Here is a 23,778-nt window from a genome sequence, read left to right as displayed (position 1 = left end):
ACCAGCAACCTATGGCTTGCTAATCAAGTCATTCCCCCACTGCACCATTTTATGTCCAATATCTAAGAGTTCCATGTGCATTCTTATCAATACATAAAACTTTTGAATCCTGAAGATGTGTCACAATGGCTTCATTTGCTCATTTTCACTTATGCATTAAGAGCTTAAATTAAACCAAATTCAAACATTACATAATGAAATGTGTCTTATTAACTGATGTGCAAATAAGCTTTGCTGTACAAGAGAAAGATGTTGTTGCAAATTCTATCATGCTTGTGTTTATTGTCTGAATAATCAAAGTCCATGAAACATAACTCTGTAAACTTTTTTAGACTACATGAAGGAGATGCTTATTGTTTGCTGAAGGACTTTGTTCTTGCCCTTAAAGCAATCAGGTATGCAGAACACAGCAAATACACTGGACTTGTAGTGGAGTCTTACTTTTGTCTCTTTAGAACAATGTACATTATAATTGCTGCTGTGGGTTTAGGGACCCACAAGACTAGCACTGCCTCTGGCTAGTTTTATTTGCCTGTTTCTAATTTTTTGTTTCATTCTCAAACATGCTGTTTTTATATGACAGTGGGGTGGGACTGTGCCTGGGAGAGCATGCAGACAAGATAAAGGAAATGTGTACTATATATGCTCTCACTCAATTCTGGCTCCACCCTGATGGAGATCGACTAGATTTTACCATCACGATCTTTTCTTTACACTGAGGAAGAAAGGTGTATATGTGCATCTATTAACAGTGATTAAAATCTTCTGACTTATGTGGTGTTCTCTGGCCGATGATGTGAACATTTGATGAAGAAAGCTTTGAGCTTCAGCAGGAGCTAGAACACAGGGAAAATAAAACTATTAAAGAAAATGAATTTTACATTGAATTTGAAAAACCCTAAACATATTGATATAGCCTAAATTTGAGTATATAAAAACATGAGATAGTATTCTAGCCAATCCTCTGCTAAGTATAATTGTCAATTGCCATAAAGGACACTGCAAGTGTAGTCCAGTCCTCTTTATTCAAGCCTGACGGAGTTAAATGTGACTTACTTTTACATGTGTGCACAAGACTGCAGTCTTCATTACAAAAATCAAGTTTATCTATAGCATTTTAAAGGAGCATAGTCTTTTCAGCTGTGGAGCCTGTGACTCTCAATGGATGAAAATTATTTATTATTATTATTTTTACATTTATATCCCGCTTTTCCTCCAAGGAGCCCAGAACGGTGTACTACATACTTGAGTTTCTTTCACAACAACCCTGTGAAGTAGGTTAGGCTGAGAGAGAAGTGACTGGCCCAAATATGTCAACATAAAGTGAACTATCATTATAATGATACTTCAGCTAATGACAATGAGCTGAGCAGTTGGTTCCTTTATAGATTCACCTACCCGCCATAGCAGTCAAGTCATACCTGTCAAGTCTCCTGGCTCAGCAATATGTCAGTGTAACCATATGCTAACATTAAGTGAAAACAAACTGGTTAACGTTGGTCATTCTGGAGCCATGACTAGATGACACTTTATCTCTTTCAGGAAACAGGAAAGTGCTTTAGTGGTTTCAGTGCAAGCCATGTTTGTGCTTCTGCAGCTAAAGTGAACTAATGCGTTTACAGTGTAAGAACTAAATGAAATAAAACACTTCTATCTGTGTCTCTTATTAGGGACATCATACAATGGCAAGCAAAAGGTGTTGTATGTATCTGAAAGAATTTTACTTTAAAACCCACTTTTAAATTCCATTGAATTCAATTGGGAAATCATTCAAAATACAGTAAATGCATTCAGGACTGCAGTGTTAGATTTGATAGAGCTTTAGTTGGAAGATAAGAGATAATCTTTAATACACCCATTGCTGAGAGCTCACTTCAAAAGCAATCAGTACCATACCCCATGTGGTCATAAGTTTCATTTTTGGTATGCAAAATAATATAAGGGTGCCGTTGTTTCAAGACATTCTAGAAAGTAAAGAAACTTCCTGCAGTTTTAGTAGTATAATAAACTACTAGTATAATAAAAATATAGTTGTCTTTGGAAACTAATTTGCTTACCCCAAGACAGATCACTCTCCTTGAAGGAAGAGGGTTCGAGGAGAGCCTCTGGACCCATCTTTGCACCTGGGACCTAGATAGTGATTTGGCCAGGAGCACTTTTTACTGTTACTTCCTCAATGTTGTTCATGGCCCTTCTTAAAGTACAAAGACTTTACTATTGTCTCCTAAGCCGCAGCAACCTTACAAATTGAGATGTACTGATACAAAACACTGCTACCTGCCTTTCAGCAAGAGCACAGCTATCAATTGCTTTGGTTGATTTGAAAATTGTGTATTTAAGAAATCCTCAAAGCATGTCAGGGTATAGTTTTGTTCCTATGCAGCTGTCTTCTCACATGCATTCTTCTATTTTGGTGCTTTTACTAATTGATTGACCTCTTATTGAATATATTATCCTGAACCCTGAGGTTAACCACAGTGAAATGAAAGCATTTAGTGCAAGGCAAACCAATAAGCCCTATGCAGATGTTTTAGTAAAGATACCATAGTTGCATACAGCATCTAACGCAGGGCCAGAAGTCTCATCCTGGTCCTATCAGTCATGCTTGGTAGTACTCCGCTCACAGAGTAACATTCGTCTGAAGAGGTGAATGCTCTATCCGTGATGGTGGGCATATCTGATCAGGAGAGTTGGATGCCTGAATTCCCGAGCCATGTAAGTGCCTGCCATCACTGATACAGCACTCAGCACTTCTGATGAATGTCACTCTATGAGCACTGTGGCACTGAAAAGCATGACTGATGGGACCAGGGTATGACTTCCAGCCCTACTTTAAATGCTGTATGCATTATGGTACCTTTACTAAAATGTCTGAATTGGGCTATAGTTACCAAGCACAGTCACAAAACATGTATTCATCACAGAGTACAACTAGCTATTATTGCAAGTACATTTATTAATACTGAGTGTTTCTCTTGTTTTCTAGTGTTTCTTTGCGTGAACTTTGTGACAGTGAGGATGACAATGTTGTTCAGGCATTTGAACAATTAAGTCTGAGCTACTCGGATAAGCTGAAGAAGGTATAAGAATGCTATATGTTTGAAGGTGCTAGCACTGGACACCTGTGTTTTTTAGAGAACTTTCACAGATTTATTCAGTTACAATCAACCATTTGTTGATGGATAGCTATCTCAGTATACATTTTACAATGTTTCTGTCAGTACAATATAAATAGGAAAACATTTCATACAAGCAAGACACATCTTGTACTCTGGGCAGGACATGTTGCAGCCCTGTTCCTAAAGTTCTTCTGCCACCTGTTTCCAACTTGCTCCAATTCTTCCTTCCCAAATTCTTCCCATGTGCACGGCCTTCTCCCAGCTCTGTCAAGTGATTTGGAAGTAAAAATGCTTCCCCCTTCTCTGTGTCCTTCTCTTCCACATATTATACATTTTCTTCCTTCTGCTTTACTCTTGCGGCTTCCTCATTTGTTTTAATTGCTTTTAATGTATTAAATCATTGAAATTGTTTAATTTTTATTGTATTCTCACTTTTTGGACTCTGCATACCCACCTATACTTGAATGATCAACAGAGAGGGAGTCAGTCTTATAATAGATCTTTGTAAAGTTTTGGGCGGTGTAAAAATATGAATGAATGAATGAATGAATGAATGAATGAACGAACAGACTGTTGGTGTCTTTTTAATGCAAAGCATTGGGTACACTTTAAATATGGAAAATAAATATATCCAGGTTCTCCAGCTTGAGTGCTTTGTTTCTCAGCAGTTTGGTGGAAGGTAAAGCCCCAAATGTGCAAATACAGTCAACTTGTCTAATTACACAAACAAGCTCTTCTAACCTGTGTTTCCCTGGAAGAGAAAAATAAGTAAAACTCCAAGTTTGGAAAGGACCAGTGAGAAATACAAGAAGGTAAATCTTGAGAAAGAGCTGAGAGTTAAATTTTGAAGTGTTTAAAAAGGTCAAGAAGCCTCTTGAACATGATACAAATTCTCAAGTTTTTTGCTTGGCTGAGTACAAGTCACAGGAGCCAATGAGGCAGTCTCAGCAGCAGCCACCAACAATGTCAACATTGGGAGTGCTGTAGGGTATGCAACTCAGGAACGTGAGAGATAACTATACACCAGGTCTCTTACAGTGACCTCTGGAGGAGGAATCTCAAGATGCCATTGCTTGTATCTGAGCTCGATATGACTTGGTCTCCTCTGAAGGCCTGTTGCCTACATTTTCATCTGGCGAAGTGCCCAGGGGAACTCTGAAACAGACTCTGGGTCTGATACAGGATCCCAGGGAAGAGGATCAGTAGGGTGTGGGAGCAATGGTGTAGCCGGTGATCCGGAACCAAAGATGGATACACAGGTTCTAGCAACCTAGGTGGTACAGGAGGCATTGGCCAGGAAGGCACATGAGTGGCATCCGGAGATGTGACAGGCAGAACTGTAGTCGGTGGTGGTGGTGCTCTAAGGCAGTGGCGTGGCAGAACCCGAAGGAACAACAGGTACTTTGTCCAGGAGTTTCTACAGTTCCTGGCACAGCAAATTCTGAAGGGCTGGAGACTCCAAAGAAGGTGTAACCGGGAACTCTGTATGGTGTTGAAGAGACTGCACAAGAATTCCAGTGTGTGAGATCACAATCTGAGACATTGGTGCTGAGTGAACTGGTGACAAGGTCAAAAACTCAGTCGGCACCGGCTCAGATGGTGTTGACTGTGTAACTGATGGCACCAGGATTGAGCGTTTCGGAGTCAACGTGGTTGATGAAGGTAGGCATCCCGTTGAGGTTGGTAGAGTCTTCCCACTGTGCTTCAGCACCAGAGGAGTCTGTGCCAGAAGAGGCAAGTATGACACTCCCAGATGCACCGACACCAGAGAAGAAGTCTTCACCTGCGCTGAGGGCAAGCTCTTCAGTGCTGAGCCCGTCGGACTCCTAAAGGCCCAATTTAGGCCTGGACTCCTCTGATGCACCATGCTACTTCTCCTCCTCCTTGCAGGACTCCAACAACGCTGAACAATCCCACACATGCTTATTTTTGTGTTTTTCACACTCCCTGTCCAACGGCTTTTTAAAAGAGTCCGTCAATATCAAAGTGATGGGCGTTGACAGCACAGAGTTTGACGCCAAGGGCACTGACCTACCAGGTGCCGTGACATGAGAAGACAAAGGCAGGTTTGGCGTTCCCGTTCAGAGTGGGTTTTCATATAACAAAGCCTTCAAGCAGAGTTCATGACTTAAATCACATTTTATTTTGAAAGGAAAGGCACACCTTACATGCACTCATGTTATGCGAGTCCCCCAGGCAAGTTAGGCACTCAGCATCGCCCATCAGATGATGGCATTGTGCCCTTATAAGTGGAACAGCGCTTGAAGCTTTCAGTGGAAGACATAGCCAGAACAAGCAAGCCAAGTCCATAAAAATGGCCCAAGTCAGTTCCAGAAAATCAGAAACACAGTCCAGATAGCAGATAGATGTAGTCATAAAGAACAGTCCAAAATCAAAAGCCAAGAATCAGTCAGAAAAAACACTGTCTAAACTTCTTACAGGATCCAAACGATAGGAGCAGATTCCTCCCAAGGCAGCGCAAACAACAGACGAGAAGGAACTGAAGAGGGAGGCACTCTACTGCCAGTACCATAGGCAACCTTTGGGGCTCCGATATCCCTACACCTTAAAGGGCCAGCATGTGCCTAAATGGAGCTAAAGATTCTTCTGTAGCTTTCTGCGCAAGTGCAGAAGACCCATTTGTGAGTGACCATGGACCCCTACAGAGATTTAACAAATTACTGAAACCAGATGGCATCTACCTGCGATGTCTGGAATAATGCAAATGTGCAATAGCTGATCTAGGGAAAATATGCAACTTGTTCTTGCAATCAGGAACAAGTTGTGCCAGTTAGTTTAATGCCTGTTTTTGGTAAACTGATAAAGAGCATATAAAGGAAAAATTGTTAAATATATAAATGAATAGGCCTTGCTGAAGGAGAATCAGCATGGCTTCAATAAAGGTAAGTCTTGCCTTATTAATATTTTAAGGTTGAGAATGCAACATGCATGTGAATAGAGTTAATCTGATTGATATAAAGGTGGACCACGTTCTCCATAGGGGTACCATTCTCTGCTACAACCACAGATAATCAGGCACTGAGGCAACGGGACTGGGGAGCAGGGGCGGGGGTTAGATTCCTGGGAGAAAACAGCAAAAAAATCAGTGAAAAGACAGAATTTAAATAAAGTGCCATACAGTGCTCTGCGCATCTGCAGCTTTCCAACAATGCTCCCCAAAGTCCCAAATTCACAATTTTTCCACAACCCCCCCATTTTTTTTAAACAAATGACAGAAAACGGCTCCTTCTCAAAACAGTGGCCAGAAATGACCTGAGGTTGCCCAGAAATCATGGATACATGGTTTAAAACCCTTTTTGTTCCATGTATACCAAGGTCTGGTGTCAACTGTGGATATATGGAACCGCATATATTGAGACTGCATATATCAAGGTTTGCCTGTATTTGGAGTTTCAAAACATTTGACAGAATCTCATGGCTAAGCTTAGCAAACCTGGGATAAGGGGGCAGGTTCATTTAAGGACTGGTAACTGGTTGAAGGACAGGAAACAGAAGGTAAAAGTGAATGGACAGCTTTCACAATGAAAGAAAACTAAAAGTGAAGTCTCTCAGGGATCTGTAATGGGACCAGTGCTTTTTAGTTTATTTGGAAATGATCTAGAAATTGGAGTAAGCAACAAGGTTGCCACATTTGCAGGTGATATTAAATGGTTTGGAGAGTGAAATCCAAAATTGTGAGGAGCTCCAAAAAGATCTCTACAAACTGGGCGAGTGGACCAAAAAAAAAAGAAGAAGAAGAAGAAAGGCAAATGTGGTTCAGCTTGTGTGTAAGGTGATACACATTAGAGCAAAAAATCCCAGCTTCATATATGCATGGATGGTGTCTGAGCTGTCAGTGACTGACCAGGAGAGGGATCCTGGGATTGTGGTGGTCAGATAATTGAACATTTTGACTCGGTGAACATGAGCTGTGAAAAGACAAATTCCATACTAGAGATCATTGGGAAGAGTATTGAAAGTAACTGCTAATAATATACTGCCGTTATACATATCTGTGGTTCACTTGGAGCAATGTCTACAGCCTCACTATAGCTTACATACTACACAGCCAGCCACATGCCCAAGAGGGATGCAACAGATATAAGAGTTATGGTGAGAAACAGAAAGATGGCATTCATAGGTGCCACTTTAGCCTTTTTTGTCATTTCTTCAGTGCTACTATAGCAGTAGTGGAGTAAGAGCCCACTACTCTTACTCTGCTTACTGATACCTACTAAGTTCTACAGTGCCAACAAGAACACACCCCACCACAAACTGTGCAGCATAGATGTCCTTCCTCAAAAGGGTACTGGCTGTTCAGCCTACTAAATAGCAATTTCTTTAGTTTCAACAGTATGCTAGGCAGTTCAGAAAATCAAGACAAGATTAACAGAAGCAGATAAAAGAAACATGAGTATTGTCATATGAAGTAAAGGTGAGGGCAAACCAAAAGAGTGATGAGAACTTCTACTATATGTACCTAAATTGGCTCTGGGTAGAGAAGACTATTCATGAGATACACACTACCTCCTGCAAAACTAGTTGCTAGGTTGGCATGAGACAATCATCCTTTTCCAAAACCAAGTTGCTAGGGTGGCCAGAGAAACACCAGGAATGAAAGCAGTCTAAGGACAAGAATGCAGTAGGGCTCATTCTAGTTGGACTCCAGTCATCCAAGGGTGCTCCAAGCTGGGCGGGGAGAGGTTTATGTGCTTGTAGATAGCCTATAAGCCACAGAGTATCACTTTCTTGCCCTATAGCAATCAGCAGCATTTGTGAAAGAATAGCATACCACCCTAATAATGTTGCAATAAACAAGTGGTGGAGGTAGCAACTGCAGCATTACAGAGCTGGGCATTACACAGGGAGGATACCCCCACCCCCGTTCACCTCCACCACAAAATTTCAGAGGAAATGACACATCTACATATCTACACACATCTACTTTCATGCCTTATTGACCTAACACAGTAAAGAAACTTAAGACAGGAAGATAACAACTACAGGCTTTTTTATTTTTTTTTGCCCATCCATATCAAAAAGACATAGGACATACCTGATGATGGTGGCAGGAAAAAGCAAGCAAGCAAGAGGAAGCTCCTACTTGGACCCAGCTTGGGGAAGGGAGAGTTAGAAAGAAAGGTTACCTTCTCTTTCCCAGGTAGCTCCAGGTTTGCCCAATCTACAGGTATGACAAGGAAAGAATGTCTGACAGGTCTCCCTAGCTGAGACATCTTGTTGGGGAGAGCAACATTTTAAAAAAAGATCTCAAAGAGAAACAGACAGATTGCTAAGTGGTAGAATTTATTAGGAAGAATTTAGTGTTATAAAAATAAAACGCACTGTATAAAGAATACTGGATGCTATTCACAGAGTAATTTATTTCACCACCACATATTCCAGGTTCATCGATCACCTATCATACTTAGTGTAGTGATTGTACCATCTCTGCTATTAAGTAGGAATAAATTAATTCAGACTGAGTAGAATTCTGTAACATATTTCAAAATGAAAGTTCTATTAACAGGCAGCTGATGAGAAAATTGTGTGCAATGAAACTTAAATACTGTATTAAGAGACACCAGAAGTACTTTATATATTTGCTAGGTTGTGATAAACCAAAAGCCTAAGTGTTTTATTGTGGTGGTTCCTTTCTTAGACATGCTCGTTCAAAAACTGATCCATATTTTGTATAGCAATTACACTTAAGGTTCCTATAGATATAGCACCTATAAATATCTTGAACGATATGTTGATATGTTTAATCATTAATTTTAAAAGCAAGAAAGTAGGACAGCCAACTTACACAGGTATCAAGTGCTTACCGGATTCTATCAAAAATAAATTTAATTATTCTTTAAGAATACTAATAACTTAAGACTTGTAATATTCAGCAAGTTGTTCTATTTTATTCTGATGCTCAATTTTCAGCTAGGTAGTATTTTCTCTTCAACAGAAAAATATTCTGAGGTACCGCTAGAATCACTTGAGTTGGATGTTTGACTTAGAGCTTCTACATCAGAATCTGCATTTACCATCTGACCCACTCGATTTGTTAATGATGGAGATTTTGTATGACCTACAGCACTTTGAGAGCTTTCCAATGGATTGCTCTCTTCAGTCAGGTTAGCTGAAACTAAAGCATTGTTTGTGGTAGTATGTGCTGTATTTTGCTGAGCAACAGGAACGCTTTCAGCTTCTGATTTTTGGCCCTTGTCCATGAAGAAAGACCACCTGTACATTAGATTTTTAAGGTCTTTGTAAACAGGTGTATCATTTCTTGAAGGCATGGCTTTTTCTACAGATTTTTTTTGGTCATTTGATTCTATTTTTGCCGTCTCATGTGAATTTTTGCTTTTATTAGAAGGCATCATGGCAGCAGTTGGAATGTCACAATTATTTTTTATGGCACCTTTGAAAGTAAACATACATGGAGTATTGTTCCAAGAGTTAATATTTGAAGAGACCATACCAGGTACGGACTGTTTTGAAACATCTGCCTTCTCAGAAGCACCACTGGATGTTTTGTAGGCCCAGTTATCTCCTACGTGCTTACCAAAGACAATGGCAGGGGATGCTAACCAACTGTGTCCAATGTTAGTCTCCTTGCTGAAGCAGGAAGTTTTGTTCTCTTGCAAAGTCTTCTGATTGGGTAGAAATAATGAAAATGAGGTATTCTGGGAACACTTTAGTGCAGTTGCCTTAGAACAAGCACTTTGAGAATTGGTAGGGAAAGGCAAGAATAAAGGCTTTCCACTCTCTGATGGGCCTGCATTAGGACTGGCAGTGGTGGAGGTAGTCGCAGCAGCAGCAGCAGCAAGAGAGGAAAGTGTAGCTGAAGCATTATATCCATTCATGTTTCGAGTGTTAGAATCTTGGCTTTCTAATTTCCCCTCAAGTGTGGAAGAGACTGAATTCTCTGTTTCAAGGCTTGGCCCCTTACTTGCAGTGTGTGATGTCAAGTTGTCATCTGAATTCAAAAGAGGTGGAACTGGATGTTCCACAACACCCAAAGAGTGAGGGTTTAAAGCAGATACAGATGGTGTCTGGGGTAAGTTTGATAATGTATTAAATGAGGGCAGAGTTCCAGGAGGAAGTGTTTCTACATGAGCTGGACAGACATTTTCCTTCTTAAGAAAGCTAGCAGCATTGGTTTTCTTGCTGTCTTTCTGGGATATATCCATGTTAAATACATTCAATTTGTTTGAGCCAGAGAAGTTAAAATTCACTGCTGGTGGCTTAAACGTAAAACCCAATGAACTGGAAACATTGGTTTCATGGACATCTTGTTTTTGTAGTGTCTGTGTTTTCAGTTGCTTTTGATTATTTGCTTCAGCACCAATGCAAGAAGAAACTTCTGAAGTAGTGATCCTTGAAGGTGGAGATTTTCGCAATGTATGCCTTTTGTTTAGAGCTGAGATCTGTAATCCACCTGAAAGCATACGATGTGCTAAATAATAATTGTAACGCGCCTCCTAAAATTAAAGAGGACACCATATTTAGTACAAGCAAGTGTCCCCAACAGTCATTCCATTGCAATTAGTATCTGCCACAAGTATATTACAGAGTTAAGATTTTGCTATGTAAAATGTTGGTGCTAGGATCAATTATGTACTAGGTGCACTGGGCAAGAGGGAGAGCAGAGACCCACCTGCTACTGGAGATGGCCTGGATGCTACAGTAAGCATCCATGTATGCCAGGACTGGAGGATGGGGGTGGGATAAGGAGAGTAAACTCTGGTGCTACACCTGTTCTTGGGTGGAGAGTGCCCCAAGTGATGTCAGAAGACAAGGAGATACTAAGAGCTCCTGAACACCACATATGCAATGTATCTTACACTGAAAGAGTTTCAAACCATCCTTACTGCACAAGCATCATAGTATGAAGATATTTTGAGTAGGCAGATATGGAAAGGTTTATGTAGCCAAACTGCTCTGGGAACATGGCACATACACTTACCTCATGGCTCATTCTCCCAAATTTAGTTGTTGCCGATAGAGACATATATTGAGTACGGATACTTCTACCATTATTCAAAAAGGTATTCTCTCCTGCCACAGGCTAAAGAGATATTTAAGTCAAATACAGACTGGTAAATCAATTTACACCATTCCTGTACATTCTCTACATGTAACAACTTACATGGAATGTATCCTGTTTTTCTTTATGCTCTTCCAATTTGTTTTCAGTGCTGGTAAGCACAGGTTCACTATCTCCAGGAATGTCTGCTTCAAAGAACAGAAGATAAACCCCTACAGTGTTATGAATATAGCGTGGAAAGCACTTTTGATTATTTGCACGCAAGTAATTTATTAAAGAATAAAAGACAGTTTCAGATAAATTTCCACTTTTATAAATTAATGAGGCAACCCAGGTTTGACTACAATTTGTGAAAGTTATCCCTGTTCATTTGAAGAACTGACATTTTAAAAGTATCTTGATAGTCTTTACTCATCTGCATTACAGAATGATGGTTCTTTTTATCCATTAGGTAGCTACATCACCTTACCTTTTACAGAATCCAAATTCACTGCAGTGAGTTGCAAGGCTAAGATATCATTAACTACAGATTTAGCATCCATGTGCATCTGCTTGCATTTGGACTGATTTTCATGGCTGGATGCCATTTGCATCAGATCTAGCTGAGTCTTCATTCTGTATAGAAAGTTTTAAAATCTAGTAAGAGTACTCATCCAAGCTGTTCAGTGTTCACATTCCCAGTAAGAACTATAGAACTACTTAGTAAAGCATATGAAAGCAAAGACAGCAGACATTTAGTTTAAGAGCATGGAGATAGAAACTTTGCAGCTTTTCAAAGCTTTGGGAAATCTGTATCTTAATGAACTTTTTGAAATTTTTTCAAGGTAACTTATGACACAGAATTGTAGTCAATGCACTGAATACTTTTTCAACCCCAACTTCGTATCAAGGAATCCAGGCTACTGTTGTAATATAAAGCATGCTTACCTGGAAATCCCATTAAGATAGATGTGCTTTTGAGTAAACATGAGTAAAACAGTCTTACACTTTGCCTTTTTCATTAATATCTTTAGTTAATTGATAAGAACCCTTGACACTAGAGAAACCTCAATACAGTCGTCCCTCGCCAACTGCGAGGGTGCTGTTCCAGGAAACCCTCACAGTTGGGAAATTTGCAGTTGGGAAGCTTGGGTGAGCCCGGTGGCTTACAAGCGGCTAGCTCGCTTTTGTAGCCCTCCCCTAAGCCCAGGTTTGCAGAGTGCTCCGCAAACTGGGGCTTCCCGATCGTGAGTAGCTGTGGCGCAGCTCTGCACTGTGGTTACTTATGAGTAGACCCCCGGAGGGAAGGCAAAAAGCTTAATTTTATGCAAAAATTTTAATACAAATTGCAGCCTCACACACCTGATTTGAAGACAAAGTGCATGTTTAACCTTATGCTATCCCATTCTAAGTCCCCATGAAGGAAGCTGCACTGTGGAACAAAACTACAGCTATCATGTGACATGGGAGATCTCATTAACCCCCCAAGGCAATGGTCAAAGGTCTCTTTAGAATACTCTTTCCCCTGGCAACAAGATATTGAGCCAGGTGTCCCACGATCAATGAGACCGGGTTTGTCTGGGTTTGCGGGGAGAGTGGGCTAAGCCCGCTCTCTCTGCAGACGAGCAGGGTGGGAGGCCTGGGTGGCCGAATCGGCCACCCACACAACTGCCAGCTCCATGACAGAGCTGGTGGGGGCTGGGGAGTTTGGGGGCCGTGTGGCCCTCGGAAGCTCCAGTATGCCCTGTGCAAGCACGCAGGGCATACTGGAGAGACCCCTGGAGCCGGGAGGTGGCTTTTTGCCTCCCCTCCAGGGGTCTGATCATGCAGAGCTGTGGAGCGGCTACTCACAATTTTTTTTTAAAAAACCGGGTTTAAGGGGAGGGGCTGGAGGCCACTGGGCTCGCCTGTGAGCCTGGTGGCTCCTGCGATCAGCCGAAATCGGGCTAGGCTCCCCTAGCCAGATTTCGGCCGGTCGTGGAAATAGCCTCATTAACTAAGCTACTCTGTAGGTAGAGCACATCAACCCACTTATTGCTATAAGAGATGTACAACAGTGGGATAGTCTGCCTCATGCACTGGTGGTCTCTCTACAGGTTTTCAAACAAAAGCAAGACAGTCATTTGTAAGCAATGCTCTAGAAGTTTCTTGTACTGTGCACAGGGATGAACTAGAAGACTTTGAGGGCCCCTTCCAACTCAAATTCTATAATTTGGTCTCAAGAGTAGCTTATGGCATACCTAGTTTTCATTTAACAGATGCAAAGTATAGTTAAAGTCCTGGATGAAACTTCGATTCCAACGTACTCTGATTCGTTACTTGGATTGAGAACAAATTTTGGATAACGATGAAATCTTTGATGGTACCAAGACAATGAGACTCATTACTACACCAAAGCATATATAAAAAGAATTTTCCCCTTTAGAAAGCGTGTGCTAATTTCCAAAGTGCTTCATCCACCAGATAAACTAAAAGAAATACTGTAGAAAGATATGCATAAATTTATACTAGTCTAGGCTTGTGCCCGAAATATTTCGGAGGCCATTATGAAGGCCTTCCTTACTGTCCTGTTATCATCGGCCGGAAGTAGCAAGTGCGAGTGCGCCCATTGCATGCATGCACATGCACCTGTCCACCATGCACATGCGTGCACATGACAGGAGAACGTGCGCTTGCTACTTCTGGCCAATGATGACAATGGGGTGGCAGGGAGGAATGCTGTCACCCCGAGGGGTTTAAAAATAATGGAGCGCCGGCAGGGGAAATGTGGCGGGAGGGGTGAGTGCACCCTCCCCCGCCCTTAAAGGACTACCCCCACCGGTGCCGAAGCAACTTCATGTACAAGCCTACACTAGTCCTAGAACCAGGGTTTTACAGCACATTCTTCTAACATCTTAAAGCTCAGAGAAATTTTTTTGCTAAAATACATCATCTGTGAAGTGCAGTGGCAAAATAGAACAATTGTTCACAACCTTAAGGACTTTCACTGGATTAGAGAGAGAGGGAGTGTTTACACTTGTAGCTACGGAACAGTATTCTCTCTAATTTTTTTCAACTGTGTGCAGAATGAGTTATCTTCTGGGCAGTAGTATCAAGGCATTGTGTGCACATATATATTCAGAGTGGGGCCTTCCTGATTAAATCTGAGCAGGATCCAAAATCAACTGAGCAGATATAAAAAACGTGTGAGCGCACACACACACACACACACACACACCTTAGAGGGAACACTGCTATGGAAACGATTTTATAACTTCCTTTTTTGTTAACATAATATTTTAAGCATAGCTAGCTTCAAATTGGTCCTGCAGCCTAAAGAACGTGTATCAATGACATTTACTTATGCATAAGATACTTCATGCCAAGTACCAATATTTGATAATTGCCTTATCAAAAAGGTACATGCCAGCAAGTTACATGAATGCTAACTCAGTATAATATTCTTACCTTTGATTCAAGCTGCATGCAGTCTGTGAATTAAACAAAACAGACAATTAAAGCCACAATGCTTCTCAGAGATCAGAAATGTAATTGCGTTATTTCTATTTGGCATCCAAGAACAAAAAAGGATTCTACATTTGAAAGGAGAGTACCCCCCTTAAAGGAGCCAATGTTGTAATTCCTGTCCAAAAGCTATGTCTATACAATAATAGTAAGAAGATGGGACCTGCAACAAAATGTTGCAGTATATCCTTGGGGTGCATATGTTACCCAAACTTGTGGTCGAGCATGATGGAAAAATAAAAATTTGCAAGGAAGACGGGAATGCTTGCTCTAACCTGGGTCTTTCTTCATATGCAGCTTTTTTTGGTTTGTTTTTTCTGTGTTTTTGTGGGGTGGAGGTTGGTGGACACTGGTGCTCAGTCCCAGCTCCTTTTCAAAGCTGTCCCCCCCTCAGAAACACAAAGCTGTGAAATGGCGGCTGAGAGAAAAGAAGAGGTTTTTTAAATCCAACATATTGCCCCACTGACTACGTGGGCAGTTGACGTTTGGTTTTTCCAGATTTGGTTCTATCTTCAGGTTTTTGAACACCAACATATCTGCAGGTCATCTTAAGCCTGCCGTAACTCCCACTTGCCCACAGGCACTCTGTCCATAAGAGTCCCAAATTTCAGCACTTTTGACAATAGTAAATAGATTCACAATTATGTTCCCCAGGGATGCCCTTTTATATCTGTCAACCAAAATATTGCATACCAACTGAGCACTGAGCAGCAATAAATAGCAGCTTGCATACCTCAGATTTCAGTTTTCTCTCTAGAATGGAGCTCAATTAACTAGAGCACCTTCCTGACACACAAAGGTGACACACAACTAATGGTTCAACTAAACATGATGCTGGGTGATTAATGAATGAATTTCCCACAAATAAGTGAGGCAAATTCAGCAGCAGGAGCTGCCAACTGAGTGAGGGCTGCAGTTCCGGATGAGCATTTAACCTTTTACCTATGTCTTTCTTTAAGGTCTGAATTGGTGCCCTAAATATTTTTCACTCATGCACAAACAAGAAAGCGGGAGTGTGTGCTCCCAAGGCTGAGGGACAGCAAACTAAGCCCAGGTGTAATCTTGGCTCAATATAATGTCTGAATTGGCCCAAGGAAATCTGTTTTCCTAATCACTAATTCATGTGACTATGCCAGATTTAACAACTAAAAAGCTTTCACCTCTAAGAAACTCTGGGGATCACATTCATCTACAAGCTTTTCACAGTCATCCAGAACATTTTCAACTGTTTTCCTGTGAACTTCCTTCATCCTCTTCCATATTTGAAACTCCTTCTCTTTCCGTTTCTTCTGACTTTCAAGGTCTTCAAGCAACTGTTTTTTCTTTGTTTCCAAAGCATGAGAGATTTTTTCAAATTCAGTTTTAATGATCTCCTCTTCATTCTGCAGGGCTGCCTAGAACAGTAGTTAGAATAAATACTGACCTCACTGGTATTTTCTTCAATATACATGCATATCTTTGCTGGTTTCTGGTTGACACCCAGACTAATGTTGTGCTGGCACTGCCTCTGGAAAATATGTTCCCCGAGCTCATGTACTCCTCGGAAGTCTATTTTCAGGAGTCAAAATGGTCTTCAGAGGGAAGGGGAGATTTGCAAAAATTACCCTCCCCTGTAGTGCCAGCACAATGTTAGTCTGAATGCCAGCTTCTGGCCATAATAAATGTTCGTATATAAACATCTGCAGTTTGTGGGACAAAAGAGGAAAAGGATAAGAATAGAGATGGGAAAATATTTCAATTGCAGATATGAACAAGAATTTCAAAGCCAAAACAGAGACAGTAAGACAATGCACAAACCCAGCCTGGATGCAAGTATAACTGCTCTTGGCATGCTTCTCATTTATGCCCAGATAGCAGCAGTAGCCAAGAGCACTTTATACCAGCTTAAACTACCTTGCCAGCTGCACTCCTTCCAAAACCAATGCTATCTGGTCTCCATCATTCATGTTCTAGCCAGATTCGGATTAAAAGTTACAGAAATGCATTCAGTGTGGAACTGCCTTTATACAATTCATGTTAACTACAAATGGTTCAGAATGTGGCTGTCAGATTACTAACTGGAGCAGGCCACAGGGAATACATGATACCCATCTCAAAATGCTTCATTGGCTCTCAGTTGGTTTCTAGGCTCTATACAGATTGCTGGTATTATATTTTCACAATACACCCTGCACAGTGGTATAACTTGCACCAAGTATAACCTGCAGAAAATTAGCATTTAAACTTGCTAACACTTAAGGCAGGGGAAGCAGGAAGGCTGAATGTAGAGTGAAAATAATTTTGCATGACCTGCATCCACTTAGATTCCTACACCCCAACACACAGGAAGCAAAAATAAATATATAATCTGAAGTTACTTTCATCTCCTTGTACTTTAAAATAATTCAACTAGAACAAACACACACACTTGAGCAATTGAAACTTTTACTTAAACATGCTGGCAAACAATTGAAGGGTAGCTTAAATTTTTTGTTGAGCTAGACATTTTCCAGAGAACTTATGAAGGATATACCTAAGCAGATTGGAGATGGAATGGTAATGAAAATGCCTGCATGGATATTTAGACCACCACAAAAAAACAACCAACCATGAACAGAAACTTAACAGTTCTCCCCACAATGTGGAATAGAATTGTACTTAAGAGGATACAAAAGACTGGGAAGAGAGAGATGGCAGGGATATGGTTTTGTCCAGGCTGACTCACATGTCAACTTGAAATGGCCTCAAGCTCAGGACTAGAAAAAGCAATACTTTTAAAATAAGTACTGGCTGGGCTGGGTGCAGAGCATCTGCGCCTCCGGCCGGCCCAGCTAGAGCCACTGTTCTCCCAATCCCATCTGAGCATGCCAGGCCGCTCCGCCCCCTCTCCCCCCGCACGTTCTGACGGGTGGTTGGCCAGCCTGCTTCTCCCCCCCCGCCCCATCTGATGCTTTATGGCTTGCGGGTCAACCGAGACATATGTTCACCCAGGCTTTTAATTAGATACTGTTTTAATAGTTAACATTGTTTAAAATTTTAAATTGTAATGTTTTAAACCTTTTTTTTGGTTGGGTTTTTTGTTTTTGTTTTTTTGGTATAGATATGGAGACATGGAAATTTTGGGTGGTATAAAAATATGTCAACTACAGGAAATCTACTGAGCTAAAAAATGGTAACCTAGCTTAGATGGCGTTAATTTCATCTTCTTACCCCTTCATTGTTTGGGCACGTAGTTATTTCCGTCATCAGCTTCTGATGTACCATTCTAATTTTCTTCAAATGACTAAAGAAGGCCAGCTGCAGAACAGAAGTTGAAGAGAAATATACAGGTCATTTTGAAATGCACATAACTTCAATAAGACATCTAATTAATGCAAGCATTTTGTTTAAAGCAAAAGTAATCACTTAGAATGTTTAGGTTTTATTGGATTCATGAGTGTTAACACTACAAAACGGGTGTACAACTTTAGCCCTTCTGCAGATGTTGGCCTACTATTCCCATAATTCCTGACTACTGGCCATTGTAGCTGGGGTTGATGGAAGTTGTCATCCAAAAACAGCTGGAGAGCTGAAGTTGTACATGCCTGCTGTAGACTATCATCTCTTTAGCTTTGCAGATAAGTGAATTTTCAGCCTGAGTGATCAGGACTGACATTCTGTTCTTCACAGAAATAGAGATGAGTTTTTCTACTTTACGTAAAATATTACTTCAACTTCACATATATACGCTGATGGGATCTGAGCTGTCGGTGACTGACCAGGAGAGGGATCTTGGGGTCGTGGTGGACAGCTCGTTGAAAGTGTCCACTCAATGTGCGGCAGCTGTGAAAAAGGCCAATTCCATGCTAGGGATCATTAGGAAGGAGATTGAAAATAAAATGGCTAACATTATAATGTCCTTATACAAAACTATGGTGTGACCACACTTGGAGTACTGCGTACAATTCTGGTCACCACATCTTAAAAAGGACATTGTTGAACTGGAGAAGGTACAGAAGAGGGCAACCAAGATGATCAGGGGCCTAGAGCACCTTTCTTATCAGGCAAGACTACAACACCTGGGGCTTTTTAGTTTAGAAAAAAGACTGCAGGGAGATATGATAAGAGTTCTATAAAATCATGCATGGTGTGGAGAAAGTGGACAGAGAGAAATTCTTCACCCTCTTGCATAACACTAGAATCAGGGGTCATCCCATGAAATTAATTGCCAGGAAATTTAGGACCAGCAAACAGAAGTATTTTTTCACACAACGCATAATCAACTTGTGGAATTCTCTGCCACAGGATGCAGTGACAGCCAACAACCTGGATGGCTTTAAGAGGGGTTTGGATAACTTCATAGAGGAGAGGTCTATCAATGGCTACTAGTCGGAGGGCTATAGGCCACCTCCAGCCCCAAAGGCAGGATGCCTCTGAGTACCAGTTGCAGGGGAGTAACAGCAGGAGAGAGGGCATGCCCTCAACTCCTGCTTGTAGGCTTCTAGTGGCATCTGCTGGGCCACTGTGTGAAACAGGTTGCTGGACTAGATGGGCCTTGGGCCTGATCCAGCAGGGCTCTTCTTATGAACTCTAGCATGGCATTTGCCTTTTTCTCAGCTGCCATGCACCGCCGAGTTGACACGTTCAATGAGCTGTCTACCACAAACCCAATATCTCTCTCCTGGTCAGTCACTGACAGCTCAGACTCCTATCAGTGTATATATGAAGTTACTTTTTTTGCCCCACTTTACACTTGCAATTTCACATTTGAGTTCCTTCAGAACTCTTGGGTGGATGCCATCTGACCCTGGTGATTTGTTAATTTTTAGTTTCTCAAGACATCATTCCTTGTCACCTCAAATTGGCCCAGTTCTTCAGCCCGAGAAGCTCAGTTCTCAAGCAGGTATATGGTCAGTTTCCTCCACCGTGAAGATGATGATCACCTTCACAGAGTGGCAAATAAATGGAGAGGATGTTTGTTCCAACTCACTTGGCTGCCTTTCCTAGCCCTTGCTCCTGTCAACAAGATACTATGCTGCCCAGACCCCACTGGTTGTCATGTCGCTTGTCATCGATGAGGGTTGCCAAACATCACTGTGGTTAATGGCACATGCTTAAAAAGCTAATATCTCAGATGAAATAAATGCTAGATGAATGCCTTACAGCAGGGGTTCCCAACCTGTGGTAGTTCAGATTTTGCTCAACTACAACGCCTACCATCCTCTGCAAAAAGACACTGTAGATGGGGATGACAGCGCCTGCAGCGGCATATGCATCAAAACGTGTCTCTCTGCCCCACCCCCCCAGATATATTCATTCATATGCGAGTTTATGCAGCTTTACAGAACAAACCATAGCAGTTTTCCTGAGGAATTGCTCTCTTTCAATGGGGTTTATTCCCAATAAGCATGCATAGGGCAGCACAGCAACCAATAGGGCAGCACACTAACCAATCAATCCTGTCGTCCTATGTTAAGAGTTAAGAGCCTGTTTGATTTAATGGATTTAAGGCATGTAGAACGATGCATGAAGCTAGGCTCCTCTATTATAGAACCTAGGCTCCTCTATTATACCTAATTTCGCATATTAACGTCAACAGCTGCTGAATCCTATGCAGTCAGGTACACCTAACACTGCTCCAAATAGGTTACTACGAGTAAGTAAAGGTAAAGTGTGCCGTCGTACATCGCTCTTAAGTTTTCCACACCAAGTCTTAGCCCCAAGTTTTGTTTTTAGTATTTAGAACCGTTGGGTGTTTTTTTACAATTAAAACAACACCTACACATGGAGTTGGTTTAGAAACTACACAAAGTTTTTCAAAGACTGCAATTCTAGCTTAAAGGCACCTGTGCAATCGTGCACGTCCCAAGACATCCCGACATTCGTTTCCGACTGTGCGTGAGGGGACCAACGTAACGCCGAGAACTGGCGAGGAAAGAGACGCCGTTCAACAGAGGAGCTCCCTCACCCCCAAGCCCTTACTTTCTCCTCCTGGTACACCGCGTCGATGGGGCCGACTGAGTGGAAGATGCCGCGGTGCTCCTCGGACACGCACTGCCCGCAGCCCCCGCGGTGGCATTTCCGGCAATAGAGCTGCAGGGAGCGGCCCGGGTGCTTCTTGCAGAAGACGCCCAGCGCTGCCAGCTGCGGGGCCAGAGCCGAGGAGGAGCAGGCCGCCGCCTCCGACGCTTCCTGGCCAGCCTTGACGTGGCTGCCGACCCTGAAGAGCTTCACCACCTCGGCCAGCGTGGTGTTGACCGGCAGGGCGGTAGCCCCGCCGTCCCAAGGCAGCGAGCAGAGCTTCCGACACAGCGGGCAAGAGACGGTGACTGCAGCCCCGCCGCCACGCCGAGACGCTCGGTCGGAGGAGCCCTGCCCGCCGTCCTGAAGCGGCTGGTCGCGGCCCCGCGAAGCCTGGCGTGAGGCGGCGGAAGTAGCCGGAGAGGGTTCCGCGGCGGCGGCAGCAGCAGCGCCCCGAGCTTGGCTGAGGCACTCGACCACGCAGGCCCGGCAGAAGTTGTGCGAGCAGGGCGGCAGCGTGACGGGCTCCTCCAAGAGAGACAAGCAGACGGCGCAAGTTAGGCTCGCCTCCATTTGCGCTCGCGGCGGCAGGGAACCTCTGGAGAAGGCCGGAAAACTCTTGCCCCGCTCTCGCCTGATCCCGGGCTGCTGCTTCGGCCCTGTCAATGGAGGAGCTCTGGAGATCAACTTCCTCCCTCTACTCTTGCGGGACGTTCTCTTCCGTCCCTGCACAACCAACGGCCCTCCTCGTCATAACCGTCATTCATCCCCAACTGCCACTATCAGAACGCGTCACGCCCCAACCAGACAGATAGTGGAGCCAATCGCTTTGCCTGCTCACCTCGCGCCAATCCATTGGAGGTTTATTCCAGATTGATAACACTCGCTACCAATAAAGGTGCAGTTTCTTGCTTCCCCAACCTGCTGCCCTCCAGATGTTGTTGAACTACAACTCCCAGCATGCCTAGCCACACTGTATTAAATTGTGGCTAAGGATGCTGGGAGTTGTAGTTCATTAACATCTGGAGGGCCTCAGGTTGGGAAAACGAAACGAAGGGTGGGAACAACTTGTAAACAGATGCTGACAGACACTTCGGGGCGGAGCTGGACTGAATGTAGGGTAGTTGTTTTTTTGCGCGGAGCCGGTAGGAAAATATATAATAAACATGGTGATTTGAACTGTAAGCTTTATCCCGAGTTACTTTTACAAATCACATGGTGATTTTTAGAGGTAACTCTGGATACAACTTGCTGTTCAATCCGGTAAGCCCGGTAATTCCTTTAAATGGAATTTACACCTCAGTCGGTATGCGTAGCATTGCAACCTAAGAGGTTTTAAGAGGGTTCAGGGTATACCGTATGTTTCAACATGAAATTGACAGGGTTTTGTTTTCTGCTGGAGAGGTAAGGCTTTTCACCCCTTGCCCGGCCGACGGGAGCACAGAATGCAAACGAAGCTAAATAGGTGAATTACTTAAGCATAACAAATCAGCACACAAACATATCCTATGTCATAATCAAAGAAAATACATTGAAAATTCAAATAGTGTGTGTGTGTGTGTGTGTGTGTGCGTGTGTGTGTGTGTATCTGTACTACAAGGAAGGTGGTGTGTATTACAAGGAAGGTGATTGTGTTCAGTTTTTATTGTGACTATTACTAACTAAATAATAATAATAATAATTAATAATAATAATAATAACAATAACAATACATTAATAAATCTATATAAATAAAGTTGAATGTTTGTCTGCCTTTGCCTGCTGCATATACATTCCCACACCCTTGAGCTATTGGGACCAAACTTGGCAAAGTGACTTCCCATGACGCCAAGAGTAACTTAGGTTACCCGGGAACCCTGACATTCACACACCCTTTGAGCTATTGGGACCTTTGAGCTATTGGGATGAGTAACAAAGGATACCGGGGAACCCCGACTACCACCCCTCTAAGAAACCCGGCCCAAGAAATGCCGGGTACATAAAGCTAGTGTAAGATATTTTTGACACCCCCAAATCCCTGCAACCAGGAATAATTGAGGGCTCCAAAAATCCTCACACTAATAGACCGTGGGTTCTTTTTGATGGTCCTGGCTGTCAAGAATCCCAAGACCCAAGAAGACACGAGGAGAAGTGAAGAGATTATATTTAATAAAAACAGGTTTATTTTCTTACCAAAATTCAGATGAATCACAGCATACAGCATGCAGCAAAATTACTTCTCTCACACAAAGTAGTCACAAAACTAACAGCCTTGAGACACTGACAGGACAGCCAGACCCTTGCGGTCACAATATACTATACCCCAAGGGAGCCTCGACTTGTTCCTCTTTTAGCTAGATGCTAGGTGCCGTCAAATTGATTGATCGGATCAACTTCCTCCTTTCCTCCTCCTGTGTGCTGTGCCTGAGCCACCCTCCCTGAGGGAGAGAGCAGCCTTCTTGCTTGGATCCCAATAGGGGATTTTTGTACCATTCTACGATTCACCCACACATTGATTTCCATAATTCCTTGATGATAATTGGTCAAAAGGGGTTTTGACCATTTGGCCTATAATTCAATTTGCTGATATCCTTGGCATTTAATATCATTGGTCAAAGGTGGCCTGTGTGTAAGGGAACCAAAAGGTACAGAGTCTGGGCAGCACCAATCTTTCCAAGCGTGAAGTTTGTGGTTAGCATACTCTTACCTTTTAGACTATGCTTTTCAGTGAAAAATGAGGAAGTTTGCCTGAGTTGACAGGCTGGGTCTCTAAGATTAGACGAGAAAGAAGGTGGGGGCTTTCATGAACAGTGAGCGGGAAATTACACACTTTGCACTCTGTATAAGCTCTGGAGGTGTGTGCTCAACTGTAAAAGGATATCTAATTTGAACGTAATGTGGGAGAACGGGACTCCACCGACGTGGGAGTATGTATATGGAACCATGAAGAGGATATCTAATTTTGAGCACAATGCGGAGGATCTGGGACTTTACCTATATGACATCATTGCTCATGGGTTCATGCTAAGATCAAGGCCTGAACTGTATCAAGCGAACAGACTCATGTTAAGCATTTATCTAATACAATATGGCTAACTTATCTATGCACTTATTCAATATAAAAATGATCCCAATTGGATCTTACACTAGTAATAAATAAAAAGCAGTAGTGAAATA

At 42.4% G+C, this 23,778-nt stretch overlaps 2 protein-coding genes across 14 annotated transcripts in view; one reads left to right on the top strand and one right to left on the bottom strand.

Moving 5' to 3' along the window:
* The window catches only part of DDX60 (DExD/H-box helicase 60), a 147,706-nt gene extending 144,173 nt beyond the window's left edge, over positions 1-3,533 (top strand). For 3 of the 5 annotated variants that reach the window (XM_053253121.1, XM_053253120.1, XM_053253117.1), the window contains one exon: positions 333-522. In XM_053253121.1, coding sequence (XP_053109096.1) covers positions 333-522 — 190 coding nt within the window. Of the gene's footprint in view, positions 1-332; positions 523-2,986 lie in introns of those variants that run through there. The other 2 variants (XM_053253118.1, XM_053253119.1) reach the window with 2 other exon arrangements.
* On the bottom strand, positions 249-21,535 carry LOC128326390 (E3 ubiquitin-protein ligase TRIM63-like). Of its 9 annotated transcripts, none has more exons than XM_053253131.1 (8): positions 20,584-21,442; positions 17,833-17,919; positions 15,804-16,037; positions 14,587-14,609; positions 11,630-11,775; positions 11,263-11,372; positions 11,080-11,181; positions 249-836 (listed from the first exon to the last, which is right to left on the bottom strand). In XM_053253131.1, exons 1-8 carry the CDS (start codon positions 21,193-21,195, stop codon positions 771-773), a joined length of 1,380 nt encoding a protein of 459 aa, XP_053109106.1. In that variant the 5' UTR covers positions 21,196-21,442; the 3' UTR covers positions 249-770. The 9 variants fall into 9 exon arrangements, with proteins under 9 accessions (XP_053109106.1, XP_053109105.1, XP_053109098.1 ...); XM_053253130.1 differs by lacking the exons at positions 249-836; positions 20,584-21,442 and adding exons at positions 8,405-10,594; positions 21,464-21,535; XM_053253123.1 differs by lacking the exon at positions 249-836 and adding an exon at positions 8,405-10,594 and having other exon boundaries at positions 20,584-21,438.
* Positions 21,536-23,778: the final 2,243 nt, after the last annotated feature.

The sequence above is a fragment of the Hemicordylus capensis genome, chromosome 5, assembly GCF_027244095.1.
Source record: "Hemicordylus capensis ecotype Gifberg chromosome 5, rHemCap1.1.pri, whole genome shotgun sequence".
In the NCBI taxonomy this organism is placed as follows: domain Eukaryota; kingdom Metazoa; phylum Chordata; class Lepidosauria; order Squamata; family Cordylidae; genus Hemicordylus; species Hemicordylus capensis.
This window is presented reverse-complemented; position numbering and strand designations above follow the sequence as displayed.